The sequence below is a fragment of the Rana temporaria genome, chromosome 5, assembly GCF_905171775.1.
Source record: "Rana temporaria chromosome 5, aRanTem1.1, whole genome shotgun sequence".
Taxonomy (NCBI): domain Eukaryota; kingdom Metazoa; phylum Chordata; class Amphibia; order Anura; family Ranidae; genus Rana; species Rana temporaria.
The window spans coordinates 235,871,326-235,886,408 of NC_053493.1; the positions used below are offsets into that span (position 1 = coordinate 235,871,326).

At 41.4% G+C, this 15,083-nt stretch overlaps 1 protein-coding gene across 2 annotated transcripts in view; it reads right to left on the reverse strand.

Annotated features, from left to right (window-relative positions):
* The window catches only part of PHLPP1 (PH domain and leucine rich repeat protein phosphatase 1), a 190,022-nt gene that overhangs the window by 33,937 nt on the left and 141,002 nt on the right, over positions 1 to 15,083 (reverse strand). For both annotated transcript variants that reach the window (XM_040353600.1, XM_040353599.1), the window contains 2 exons: positions 14,319 to 14,481; positions 3,527 to 3,657 (listed from right to left, as the gene is read on the reverse strand). In XM_040353600.1, the coding sequence (XP_040209534.1) occupies positions 3,527 to 3,657; positions 14,319 to 14,481 (294 nt within the window). The remainder of the gene's footprint in view (positions 1 to 3,526; positions 3,658 to 14,318; positions 14,482 to 15,083) is intronic.

Genomic DNA, 15,083 nt, shown 5'->3' on the forward strand with positions numbered 1-15,083 from the left:
AGCCACGGACCTCGTTCTGCAGGCTGGTGTGTGGTGACGTCACAGTATAAAGCTCCACCCAACGCGATTTCTCCATGAGCAGCATAGACTGGGAATGAAAGGGTTCACAGCCTCCGTTCCCAGTCAATGCTCTTCCTGGGAAAGTCATCGGGTGGAGCTTTATTATCGGACATCACCATGCACCAGCCTGCAGGACGAGGTCCGTGGCCGTTTGTCTTATCTGCCTTTTTACGTTTGATTTCTTGTAAGAGCAATATATTTTAAACAAAATGTTAGTTTTTACATACTGCACTATAAAGTCTCTTCCTTCCTGAAATCTGTGTGCTGGAGAGCACATTTAAGAGGATGATTAGTGGAACCAGGAACATATGAGATAATCTAGTATTCAGGTTATATCCATATCTCACTAAGAGGGAACATTCCTACTTAGTTTTGAGGTCGAATATAGCAGCCGATTTGTAATTGTAACAAAGCGCGTGTGATCCCCATCATCTGGGATCCATTACTTCTGGTAAGAGGCGCATAATTCCTTTCTTGTTTGAGAAGAGCATCATTTAAAGCATGGATGTTGTTTAATTCACAATAAGAGCACTCATGGATTTTCTCTTTTTGACACTTTGAGATGTGGACTTTTCTTTGAAGAGCACGTTATATAGCAACATATTCATCTACAGGTGTAACTCGAAAAATTTGAATATTGTGCAAAAGTTCATTTATTTCACTAATGCAACTTAAAAATGTGAAACTAATATTACATGCAAAGCAAGATAGTTCAAGCCGTGATTTGTCATAATTGTGATGATTATGGCTTCCAGCTCATGAAAACCTCAAATCCACAATCTCAGAAAATTGCAATATTACATGCAATCAATAAAACAAGGATTGTACATAGAACTATATCGGACCTCAAAAAAGTATAAGCATGAATATGTACTCAGTACTTGGTTTGGGCCCCTTTTGCAGCAATTATTGCCTCAATGCGGCGTGGCATGGAAGCTATCAGCCTGTGGCACTGCTGAGGTGTTGTGGAAGACCAGGATGCTTCAATAGCGGCCTTCAGCTCTTCTGCATTGTTCGGTCTCATGTCTCATCTTTCTCTTGGCAATGCCCCAGAGTCTCTATGGGGCTCAGGTCAGGCGAGTTTTCATGCCAATCAAGCACAGTAATCCCACGGTCATTGAACCAGGTTTTGGTGCTTTTGGCAGTGTGGGCAGGTGCCAAGTCCTGCTGGAAAATGAAGTCAGCAACCCCATAGTGCTCCAAAATTTCCTGGTAGTCGGCTACGTTGACCGCAAAATTAATGAAGCACAGTGGACCAACACCAGCAGATGACATGGCTCCCCAAATCAACAGACTGTGGAAACTTCACACTGGACTTCAAGCATCTTGCAGTGTGTGCCTCTATTCTTCCTCCATACTCTGGGTCCTTGGTTTCCAAATGAGATGCAAAATTTGCTCTCATCAGAAAAGACTTTGGACCAACGAGCAACAGACCAGGTCTGTTTTTCTTTAGCCCAGGTAAGACTCTTCTGACTTTGTTGAGGAGTGGGTTGACAAAAGTAATATGACATTTGAAGCCCATGTCCAGGATCCGTCTGTGTGTGGTGGCTCTTGATGCACCGACTCCAGCTTCAGTCCACTCCTTGTGAAAGTCCCCAACACTTTTGAATGGCCTTTTCTTCACAGTCCTCTCCAGGCTGCGGTCATCCCTGCTGCTTGTGCACCTTCTTCCACACTTTTCCCTTCAACGTAACTTTCTATTAATGTGCTTTGATACAGCACTTTGGGAACATCCAACTTATTTTGAAATTAACTTTTGAGGCTTTCCCTCCTTATGGAGGGAAATTATGGTTTTCTGCAGAACTGTCAGGTCAGCAGTCTTTCCCATGATTGTGATTCCTACTGAACCAGACAGGAGACCATTTAACCACTTAAGGACCCCTTCACGCCGATATACGTCAGCAGAATGGCACGGCTGGGCACAATCACGTACCTGTACGTATCTCTTTAAGCCCAGCCCACCTCATCAACTCAGGGAAGGTTTTGTATTCCTTAGGTCTTTTTTCAACCAGAGAGTGACTTATGGTTCTTTAGGGGTGCCTTGAAAAAAAAAATGCCTAAAAATTGCCTGTGGGTGAAGAGAAACACTGCAATACTAGTCCATACCAGTGTGCAAATGTCTATTGCTTTTTAAGAAAAAATCACCTCTAATATTGGATGTCCTATGTGTATGGATGCTGCAGCAAAGTGTGAAATTATTAGTTCAGTTTTTTACATTTTTGAATGGGGTACCTCAAGATTGTATAGAAATAAAAAGGGTGCCACAACTGGACTTTCCTAAGGCAGTGTTTTTTGATCCATCAAAGTGTTCTCGAAAAGTAGTTGTAAACCACAAGAAAAAAAACAAAAAAAACCTGCAAGACAAAGGCATAATGAGCTAGTATGCATAGCATACTAATTCCTTATGTATTACTTATCTCAGATCCGAAGCTCCTGCAGCCGTCCTCTGGCCGACATCTCTCCAGGTGCCTATGTCCAGGTATCGCGGATCCGGCGCCGTGATTGGCCGGAGCTGTGATGCATGCGTGCGGGAACCGCCAGTACTGCACATGGACTGAAGCAATGGCACATACTTGCCATTGCTTCAGTTTGCCCCAGTGCGCATGTGCCAATGACATCGGCACATGCAGGGGACAGGGGATATCTCCTAAACCGTGCAGATTTAGGACATATCCTACAGGCTTACCTGTAGCATAAAGTGGTTGTAAAGGGTTTGCCTGTGCTGAGTGAGACCTCCTGTGCTAACAGGGCAGCCGCTGCACTTGGGACCCGAATGCTAGTGGCGATCACGGTTATAGTGGTGATTACTACCTTCCACATGCATTGTCCAGGTTTTACACATGCATACAATATTCACTGTCAGTGTGATAAGCAAGCCCCAAGTGACAAGAGGACTACCTGAATCTATTAATACAGCCTAAATGGATAAACAAAAAATGTCAGCCATTAATAACCACAAAATGTATGTGCACCCATTCAATGTTGGAATCACTTATTAAAGGCAATGCTTTAATCCTAAAGTTAGGTCTATCTAGATTCTAAATAACAAATTTCAGAGGCATACAAAAAGGGGAAGGCTTTTTAGCCAAAGACCGTAATGCACATCTTGTGTTTCAACATATTTAAAATAAATTGCAGGTTGGCTTGGAGAATAATACAATGTAGACATACAACACTGCTAGATACAACATTTACCATTTCCCCCCCCACCAGGATAAAAGAAACATGACCACTTATGCAATTTGTCCTCAGGAAAGGCACTGAAGGTCGGAAAGCAACATTACACTTGTCTGTTCGGTTCACATTGCGTTCCAGGTATCATTACATAACTGTTCAATTATGCCATACAGTTTTTCCTAGTAAAAGTAGTGTTTGCCCCCAGCTGTATTGTATGCTTTTCCCTAATGTATTGTCATATGCTGCAATATGAAGTGGAAAATCACATGACAAAGCAAAGGCCACTCACTTAAGCAGCTCCAGGGTTTTATGGTCCAACAGCAGCCGTGCATTGCCAGTCAAGTCCAGTTCTTGTAGCTTGGGAGGGAGAGTTTCAGGCAATGTAATTTCACTCAGTTCGTTGCAACTCAAGTCCACACACTAAGATGTTGAAAAAGAAAGTTTAAATTAGCCATCTTCGATTATAAAATTATGTAGGTCAGCAAGTCTTGCTACTGCATAAGCGGTCATGAAATTTACCAGGAAATTGCAAAGTATTAGTCTGTAAAAGACAACATTAAGGGCTCATGCATGCTCATGGGACAGTAAGAAGTGCAAATGAGCTCAAGTGTAAAAACACTTCTCCAAGGAGCTGTGGGTGGTGCATACTATTGGCCATAAAAGTGCATGGCTGTTTGTGCTTGTACTCAGGTATACACATTTGCTTTCTTGTATCTGTATTTACAAGCGCATGCACGTATGACATATTTCCGAATGTGAAAGTTCTGTCTTCAGGAAATACCTCTTTCGCAAGTGACAATGCAAGAAAGCATAGATGTTCACCCGCATACAGTCATTCACTTCTAGGGTTGGCTGTACACATCACCTGCGCCTCCTCACCATACTTCTCTGCATGAGCCCTAATGTTGCAGTACTTGCTAAATAAGCACTGTTGTGTTATTTTAATATTTCCCTGAAAACCATTTACCGGGATATAACTGTTACATTTTTTTCTTTTCCCTATTTGGGTTCAGTGGCTTAAAATCCAATGCCTCTACCATTTTCCAATGACGCACATTTTACAACAGTGTATATTCCAGCAAGTACCACAGACAGGTCAAGTTTTCTAGAATTTCCTTAAGGCCTCACACCAGACACACATATATGCAATAAAAAAAAAATCCTGGTGCTTTTCTTCAGATTCTACAACCATCAATAGAAGTAAAATGCTATATGCAGATGTACTAGTATAAATGGCAACTGCTTCTGCATGCAAACTCAAAAAAGTGGTAAATTTGCAAGGGTAAAGGGCCAGTTCACCCCAGAATGCACACGCTCCAGTTTTGACAGTCCATGTATTTGAATGGGCTGCAAAACTTACTGGGAAACGAAAGTAGTATTCAAGCACTACTTTTTCAGAAAATGCTGCACCAAACCCCAAGATACTGCGGCACTATGTGATTTGGCTGACAAATGCAGCAAATCCAGCCTTTGGGGTGACAATAATCCAATTCATTGACACTTGCACACTCTCACAAGGCAGAGTTCATATTCGGTGCGGAAACATGCATGGGACCATTCTTTTCTGCACCACGGTTTGAGGTGATTGGGCCCCAAATGCTGATGCAGAAGCAGCCAGCATTTACACGAGTATGACGGACATGCGGCTGTGCAGTCACTCACTCTTACTGGTAGCTGTATATAGCCTCAAAGGAGTGGAAAGGCACTGTGCATTTGACAGCATTTAAAACGTGCACGAGACCTAAAACAGACTACTTAAATAAACCAAACTCAAGATCAAAAATGTCATATTGCAGCTCATCATTACTTAAATGTGGTGGCTACATTAGTTTAAGTTATCAGGCCAAGAACATTTTTAGCAAGTACAAATAATATCTCTAGATCTTGCAAAAAATGCAGCGTCCTTATCACCTCCTATGAAATGAACTGGAAGCAAAAACATTGTTTATCTCTGTTACATGCTGAGTGGAAGGATTAGTCGTTTACGTAAGAGAAATAAAGGCAGACATGTTCAAAGTCAAATTTTCGTCCAAGCGGCTACATTCACATATATACTGCATCTATTGAGTGATCCATAGTTGGCATACATGCTGGACTTTCTAACTTTAGAGAGTGATGTGATTGGTAGTTTACACAAAGTGGAGAAGGCCATTTGTGCTCACAAAAAAGTGACAAGAAAATCGTTTTTTTCCGGTACTTGCTAATAATGTTCGGTCTGGAAAAAAAGAAAAAACTTTGAAGACACCCCATTTAACCACTTAAGCCCCGGACCAATATGCTGGCTAAAGACCCAAGGTGTTTTTACAGTTCGGGACTGCGTCGCTTTAACAGACAATTGCGCGGTCGTGCAACGTGGCTCCCAAACAAAATTGGCGTCCTTTTTTCCCCACAAATAGAGCTTTCTTTTGGTGGTATTTGATCACATCTGCGGTTTTTAGTTTTTGCGCTATAAACAAAAATAGAGCGACAATTTTGAAAAAAATGCAATATTTTTTACTTTTTGCTATAATAAATATCCCCCAAAAACATATATAATTTTTTTTTCCCTCAGTTTAGGCCGATACGTATTCTTCTACCTATTTTTGGTAAAAAAAAAAAAATCGCAATAATCGTTTATCGGTTGGTTTGCGCAGAATTTATAGCGTTTACAAAATAGGGGATAGTTTTATTGCATTTTTATTTTTTTTACTACTAATGGCGGCGATCAGCGATTTTTTTCGTGACTGCGACATTATGGCGGACACTTCGGACAATTTTGACACATTTTTGGGACCATTGTCATTTTCACAGCAAAAAATGCATTTAAATTGCATTCTTTATTGTGAAAATGACAGTTGCAGTTTGGGAGTTAACCACAGGGGGCGCTGTAGGAGTTAGGGTTCACTTTGTGAGTGTTTACAACTGTAGGGGGGTGTGGCTGTAGGTGTGACGTCATCGATCGTGTCTCCCCTATAAAGGGGATGACGCGATCGATACGCCGCCACAGTGAAGCACGGGGAAGCCGTGTTTACACACGGCTCTCCCCGTTCAGCTCCGGGGACTGATCGCCGTACTCGAGCGGCGATCGGGTCCGCGGGACCCGCGGTCCCAAAGCTTCGGACCAGGTCGCGGGCGCGCGCCGGCGACCCACGGCTGGGTACAAGTACAGGACGTATATATACGTGCTTGTGCCCAGCCGTGCCATTCTGCCGACGTATATGTGCAGGAGGCGGTCCTTAAGTGGTTAAGCACGGCTAAACTTTAATTGTACAAATGTTTTATGTCATTATTATTATTATACAGGATTTATATAGCGCCAACAGTTTATGCATCGCTTTACAATATAAAAGGGAGACAATACAGTTACAATAAAATACAAAAGGATTAAGAGGGCCCTGCTCAGAAGAGCTTACAATCCAATAGGGTGAGGCAGGTGATACAAAAGGTTTGTAACTGTGGGGAATGAGCTGATGAAGTGGTAAAAGTTTAGTTGGAGACGTGATAAGCTTCCCTGAAGAGGTGAGTTTTCAGGGATCGCCTAAAGGTAGCAAGAATAGGGGATAGCCGGACAGGTTGGGGTAGTGAGTTCCAGAGGATGGGAGAGGCTCTGGAGAAATCCTGGAGATGAGCATGGGAGGAGGATGTTAAGGTTAAGATACGCTTTAAGCATTAAAGTGGCTGTAAACCCTCACATATACTCAGTGAAGAAGTGAACAGCCTCAGATGATACAGAGATGAAAGAAATCCTCTAAATAGGTTTTACTTGTTTATCTGCAGCCTTTTCCTCTGCACCCTTTCTAAAGGGCAGACCCTGTTAAAAATCTGTCTGCAGCATAGAGCAGATAGTGGAGATACTGCAGTTACAGTGTGCAAGTGCTGCATGGAGGAACGGCACACCCCCACCTCAACACAGAAGGAACGATGTTGGGACTAGACCAGCTCAATTCTGAGCTCTCCCCTCCCAACTCACGTTTATCTTGTGTGTTGGGAAAATTTCTCATGCTGATAACAGAGGAACAACGCACCAGAGAGAACCCACATTGAGCTTTGGAGAGCGATAAGTAAACACTGCAGATATGTGCTTTGCTCAGATTCCATCACCGAGGTTTACAACCACTTTAACCTCCCTGGCTGTAATTCCAAGTGTGGCTTGGGGTTAAATTTCCGTACCATTAACGGTAACCCCGAGCCACACTCGAGATTGCATCTTAGGATCCTGTTCCAGGTTACATACCTTGTCCCCAGGATCCTGCGTTTTTTCCAAGGCATAATGAGCTAGTATGAATCGCATACTAGCTCATTATGAAGTACTTACCTTAGATCAAAGCTGTTGCAGCGGTCCCAGCATACTGCTGTGACCGGCGCTGTGTCTCCCGAAGTTATTTCCGGTGCCGTTGAAGTCGCTAGTCACGGCACGGGTACTGAAGAAACGGCACAATCAGGCCGTTTCTTCAGTGCGCATGTGCCAATGACATCACATGAGGATACAGTGAATATCTCCTAAACTGTGCAAGTTTAGGAGAAATTCACGGTACCTACAGGTAAGCGTCATTATAGGCTTACCTGTAGGTAAAAGCGGTGTAACAGGGTTTACAACCACTTTAATGTGGGACAATTTGTACAGGCGCTGCATCTCTCAGACCGTCATTGATTCTTGCAGGACAGTTGAAAGAACACCCATCACTCCCTGGGCACACAAACATGTCTCTCAGACGAAGGGCTCCATTTATTCACATGAAATCCATTGTTGAAATATTAACCCTGTGCTTATATTATAAAAAAAGGAACATAGCGCTGACCTTGTAGAATGATGACGTCCTGAACAAAAAAAAAGGAATTTTGACTTACTTGAAAATTGCACATCTTGGAGTACAGTACAGAACAGGCTGAATACATAGACACTGGGTTAGATAATGCGATCTTAAGGTGACTGGACACTGGCAAACCTTTGCTGGAAAGGACTCCCTGGGTGTATGGCTATAACCTTACCCCACTCAGCGTTTTGTAGAAAGCAATGCAGAGTAAAATAGGAACAGGAGGGGGAGGGTATTTTGTGTACTGTACCCCAAGATACAAAATGTACAGGCAAGTCAATTTTTTCTCTTTATCGTACTGTGCAAGATGGATATTCATAAACTCTGACATCTCTAAACAACGAATAAGCAACAATGTAAACTGTGCCAACAGGCCCAACAATAACACGGTCAACAGACCCAATTTAAAGCGCTACCTTGTGGCCAAAAGCTTTTGCAGAAGCTACAACATCCACCTGGTAGAACTTGTAAAATGAACAAAGAACAGGTAGAAGCCTTGAAAACCTTGGAAGCAGACCTAATGTCTGAATGCCCTGTAAACACCTACCAGTCTGTAACCCCAGTGGGTTGAACGAAAAAAAAAAAAATCCACACATTTAAAGGATGAGGGAATATTCCCTGCTGTGACATTAGTCTTTGTGAAGGATCAGGAATGCCTCCTTAACCACTTTCTTACCGGGTCTATTCTGGCACTCCTCTTCTACATGCAAAAATATTTTTTTTGCTAGAAAATTACTCAGAACCCAACAAAAAGTAAAGTTAGCCAAATTTTTTTGTATAATGTGAAAGATGTTACGCCGAGTAAATAGATAACATGTCACGCTTTAAAACTGCGCACACTTATGGAATGGCACCAAATTTCAGTACTTAAAAATTAAGCGTCGCCTATGGAGATTTTTTTTTTTTTACAGGTTATCAGTTTAGAGATACAGAGGAGGTCTAGTGCTAGAATTGTTGGTGGCGCGCCAACGTATGCGGCGATACCTCACATGTGTGGTTTGAACAGCGTTTACATATGTGGACAGGACTTGCATGTGTGTTCGCTTCTGAGCACGAGCTACTGGGGACAGGGGCGTTTTTAAAAATTGTTATTTATTTTTTTACAGCTTTTTTTGTATCACTTATTACCATTACAAGGAATGTAAACGTCCCTTGTAATAGGAATGGTTTGTGACAGGTACTGTTTATGGAGAGATGCGGGGTCAATAAGACCCCACATCTCTTCCAGGCCGGAAAGCATGAGATTGTGAAAAAAAACACACACAGATCTCATGCCAACAGCCGCTATTGCGGTTTTGTTTACTTCCGGGTATGTGGGCGTGCTGTCATAACGTCGCGCCCTGGCCACCAACGGTCAAAAAACATCTCTGCTTTCCATCCGGCGCCGGCAGATCGTTTCTCCCGGTCCCCGATGGCACGGGAGAGCCCGGAGAAGCACCGGATGGCGGCGGGAGGGATGTCCCCTTCCGTCACCTATAAGAACAATCAAACGGTGGAATTGCCGCTATGATCGTTCTTATGGTGCACAGAATCGCCGGCTGAAAAGATGGATATCTGAATGATGTCTGTAGCTGTAGTGGGATATCTCCACTCAAAGTCCAGGACATCATATGACGTCCTTTGGCGCGAAGTGGTTAAAAGAGGGCTGCCATTTCAGAGACATCGCTGGTAGATATGATGGCCACTAAGGCAGCCACTTTGTAGGAAAGATCACCCAAAAAAACAAAACAAAAAAAAAAAGTTTCCCCGATTAGTTCAGAGGGTAGTTCCTGCAGGGGAGAGAACCAATTAATGATTCCAGGAAGAACATGGTGATGTAAGGGTGGTCTAATTGAGAAACACCCAAATAAAGTTTTTTTTTATTATTTTTTTTTAACAAGGGAAACTTGAGCCAAAAGGTTTTTCAAAAACAAAATGGATAAGGCCAAAACGTGTCCCTTACCGAAAGCCAAATTCTGGTCAGTTCCTAACTGTACGAAGGCCAGAATGCAAGGCACAGAGTGTACTCTGGGGTTGAAGTGTCTGTTCACACATGTCAAAGAAGGTTTTCTATTCTGGAAACGGCTTTTCTGGCTTTGAGCAATGTGTGAAAGATGGCACCAAAAAGACATCAGTGTCAATCAAGACCTAGGTTTCAACAGCCATGTCGTTAAAGATAAGGACTGAGAAGCAAATTGGAGCAGGAGTGCGGAGACAGAAGTTTTGGCTTGTTTGGAAGAGACCAGGGGTAATTTCCTATAAGTTTGATTATGTCTGTGCAGCACATTCACTTGGGCCAGTTTGGTGCAATTAGAATCTTTTCTCTTGTTCTATTTTGCAGAGCCAAAATTTGGAATGGAAGAAAAGTTTATAAACTAGAATAGGCTCCAGGGAATTTTCAGAGCAACCAATGTCCGTGTTAGAGGATCCTTGGCCTGGCTACGAATAGGTAACTTTTACTGCGAGGCCAGGATGTCCACATCTGGAGAGATCCATTTCTAACATAGGAGACGGAAGATGTCAGGATGAAAAGCCCATTTCCCTTGGTCCAGGAGTGAGTTAATCCACCTTCCAATTATCCACTGTTGAGATGTAAACAGCAGGGAGGGCTGGACAGTGTTTCTCCACCTATGAGATAATCAGGCTTTCTGCCATGAAGGCTGCTGGGGCATTGTCTGAATTTACCTTGATCAAGTGACACCGAATGGGAGTCCAGTAAACTCAGAGCTACCTTTATTGCTTTAAGTTCCAGGATGTTGAACAGTGAGCTTTGCTGTGAGGAAGATATCTGTCATCCACCCTCCTTGGTGGGGTACAAATGACTTCCCAAATGTCAAGGCTGGATAGGAAACCCACCAAGCTAGAGGGTTCCTTGCTTGACTGGAGAGGAGCATTGGGAGGTCAAGAGAAAAAGTGTCCCTGTTCCAGGACAACAAGTTTTTACAATGGAGAGGCTTTGAATGGAATTCAGTGAAGGCTTCAAATGACTTGAGGCCCATAACCTTCAGGGAATTTCATTGAGGATGTCTTAGATCTTTGGATCCAAGCATGAGATCTTAAAACAATTAATTTTGTTTTCTGAAGAAAGGACCTTGGCCTAGACTGTGTCCAGGCACTTCGAGATTTTTCTAAGTGAAGGGAAGGTTAGAGTGCAGACACCTGAAAGTTGATTTTTAATGCCAAGTTTAAAAAACACTACACGAGAAAATATACACAAATTCCCTGTCCCCTTACAATTTTATCGTAGAACTATTTCGGAAACCTGTGGAAAATTAGGCTTCAGATCAGTCCAGTACAGGTTAAATCTGTCTTACTCGTCGGTGTCGCCAGTTCCTTATCGAGGTCCAGCAAAATTATGCTAAATAAAATGGACTAGTTTACAGTATAACCCAGGGTCTATGAATATCCAGCCTGTGTCCTCTACTGTATGATTAAGACAAAGAAACATCAATTTTTTTTGCATTGTTTATCATGTATTGCATTCCCTGCTGCTCTTTAAATCTTGCATATCCTGTCCATAGGGAATAATGGTAGTTCATATCTTGAGCTTGGCACAGGTGCACATGCAGATTCCTTATTCTTTGACACCAGACTTCAACGAAGTGCATTTGTCTTACTTTACAAAGACCTGGAAACCAGGTACATGTGTCATACAACCACTGAAAGTATGGAATCACCAATCTTGAAAATGTGCATTCAATTGTTTAATTGTGTAGAAAAAAAAAAACGAAAAACACAAAAAAAAAAAAAAAAAAAAAAAAAAAAAAAACTGTAGTCAATTGCAAAGCAGAGGAAACAAATATGGAATCACTCAAATCTGAGCAAAATATTATGGAATAATTAAATTTATAACCACTTGAATTCTCTGAGGCATGGATTTAACCATCGACAAACTGTTTTCATCAATCTGACTCCAACTTTCTCTTATTGCAGTTGCCAGATCAGCTTTGCAGGTTAGAGCCTTGCCATAGACCACCTTCTTTAATTTCCACCATAGATTTTCAATTGCATTGAGGCCCACACTATTTGCAGGCCATGCTATTGACGTTATATGTCTTTCTTGAAAGAAAGTTTTTATTTGTTTTGCGCTTTGGCAAGATGCATTATCTTCGTGAAAAATGATGTCATCACCAAACATCCTTTCAGTTGATGGAATAAGAAAAGTGTCCAAAATCTCAATATAAACGTGTGCATTTATTGACCATCATCTCCCCCGTACCTTTATCCGACATGCAACCTCATATCAATGATTGTGGAAACTTGCATGTTTTCTTCAGGCAGTCTTCATACTTTTCATTGTAACAGCACAAATCAAAAGTCCCAGCATGATCACCCTGCCCAATTCAGAGTTGTGATTTATCCCTGAATATCACTTTCATCCAATCCATGGATTGCTTTTCTTTAGCCCACTGTAACCTTGTTTTTTTTTCTATTTAGGTGTTAATGATGGTTTTCGTTTGGCTTTTCTCTATGTAAATCCCATTTCTTTCAACAACCTTCCCATTTGATTTGTACTTGGTCCAGATTTTAGACACAGCTGACTGAGAAAAAAAAAACATCCAAAGTTTTATAATCCTTTGTTTCAACTGACATCTCTTCTGTTGGAGCCACAATTCATGTCAATCAGGTTAGTGCAACAGCAAACCAAGGTGTGCAAGCACGCTTACCTGCAGACTAATTAGCAGATTTACAGTATACTGATGCAGATGTTTGTTTTAGAATTGCAAAGTACATAGTTATTCCATATTACTTTCCCTCTGCTTGAGCTGTAAAATTGACTACAGTTTTACGTTATTTTTTTATTTGTAAGTGTTTCTTAAAGCCAGAAGGTTGGAATATTAAAAGTTTTAAAGCATATCTGTGATTAATTATTTTTCTACACAATTGAATGAACATTTCCTAAAAGTGGTGATACCATACTTTTTTCCAGGGGTTGTACCTGACAAGAACATAGAAGAGTGGACATTACAAGCACTGTACTGGCTCCAGGAAGTGAAATATTGATTTTCTCCAAAATGGATGTACGGTACTTTTTACAGGAGACACACACATTCACACAGATGCGATGCAATTTCCCCGCACTGCGGGTGCAGCGCGTACCTGCGAGTTTCATGTGGGTGACCTGCGCTTTGCAATAGACTTCTATTGCATTGGGCGGTTTTAGTGTGTTTTCATAAAAAGCACCAAAACTGTCCAATACAATAGAAGTTTATGGCAAAGCACAGGTAACCCGTTGGTACACTGTTCATCAATCATGGTAAATTGCACCACGTTGCTGTAAAAGTGCCCATGCTATTAAATTTTTCTTCTTGCGGGGAGGAAAATGCCATTCTTTAAATATGACATTTTAAACAAATAGATTAGTAATGTGAGATTACAACCAACAGTTACAAAATGGACCATAAGCATACAGTGTTCCTCTGTTAGTTTTCTCTGGTGTCCATTTTATTAACCCATTATGGCTGTGAATGTAAAGGAATGCTGCAGTAACCACCGGCTGGAAAACATTGCGTCTAATTAAGATGAAGCTTTGGACCTACTCTGGAGATCATTGGTGTGCTGGTGACATGCGTTATAATTTTAACCCCTTCATGCCTAAGCTTTTTTCTGGCACTTGTTGGCGTTTTGTGCTAGAAAATTACTTAGAACCCCCAAAATATATATGTATATATATTTTTTTTATAGCAAAGACCCTATAGAATAAAATGCAGATCGTTGCAATATTTTATGTCACAGTGAAGCTTCTAACCTGTTTAGGGTTACAGAGGTGGTCTTGTGCTAGAATTATTGCTCGCTCTCGTGGCGAAACCTCACGTGTGGTTTGAACATGGTTTACATTTGCTCGACTTGCATATGCGATCGCTTCTGTGTGCGAGCACTGAGAGATGGTGTGCTTTCGATTTTTTTTTTTTTACCCTGTCCCCTTAAATTTTTGATCACTTTTATTGCTGTCACAAGGGATGCAAACATCCCTTGTGACAGTAATAGGCAGCGATGGGTACTCTTTATGGAGGGATCGGGGGTCTATAAGACCCCAAATCCGTCCTTTGCACTTAAATGCAAGGCTTGGTTGTTTTGATTACTGTTAATTTTTTTAATCTGGCACTTTTAAATCTTGCCGACTGCGGCATTGTTCATGTCTCAAATACCAAAAAAAAAAAGATATTGTTTTTATAGTACAAAAAGAAGAACACAAACATTAGTATTTTGCTTCATGCAACTGATTACATCTGTTAAACTACAATTCTGAAACTGAAAAGTATTGGCTTTTTGGAGACTGACACTATAAGTGTGATGAACTTCACTGACCTTGATCTCTGAAAGCTGCATAACTTCAGGGAAGACTTCTATGCAGTTGGAGTGGGCGATGACAGTGTGCATACGTCTGCAGTTCATAATGGTGGTTGGTATTGCTTTCAGCTTGTTTCCACTGATATCTATCTCCTCCAGCTCTTCCAGTTTGGCCATTTTGCTGTGTAAATAAGATTTAATGGGGAAAAAAAAGGGGGAATTTCAAAGACAGAGAAACGTGGATTTTGTCTGACAAACCTATGAACCTGAGAATTTTTTATTTTTTTAACAATGAATATATGAGTAGGTAATAAAATAGGAATGTGTTTTGAACATCCAAATCGAAGCTCAAAGAAGTCGACAAATATACAGTACAGACGAAAAGTTTGGACACACCTTCTCATTCAAAGAGTTTTCTTTATTTTCATGACCATGAAAATTGTAGATTCACACTGAAGGCATCAAAACTATGAATTAACACATGTGGAATTATACATAACAAAAAAGTGTGAAACAACTGAAAATATATTTCATATTCTAGGTTCTTCAAAGTAGCCACCTTTTGCAGCAGACACATCTCTAGAACTGGTAAGAGGAGACTGTGTGAATCAGGCCTTCATGGTAGAATATCTGCTAGGAAACCACTGCTAAAGAAAGGCAACAAGCAGAAGAGACTTGTTTGGGCTAAAGAACACAAGGAATGGACATTTGACCAGTGGAAATCTGTGCTTTGGTCTGATGAGTCCAAACTTGAGATCTTTGGTTCCAACCCCCGTGTCTTTG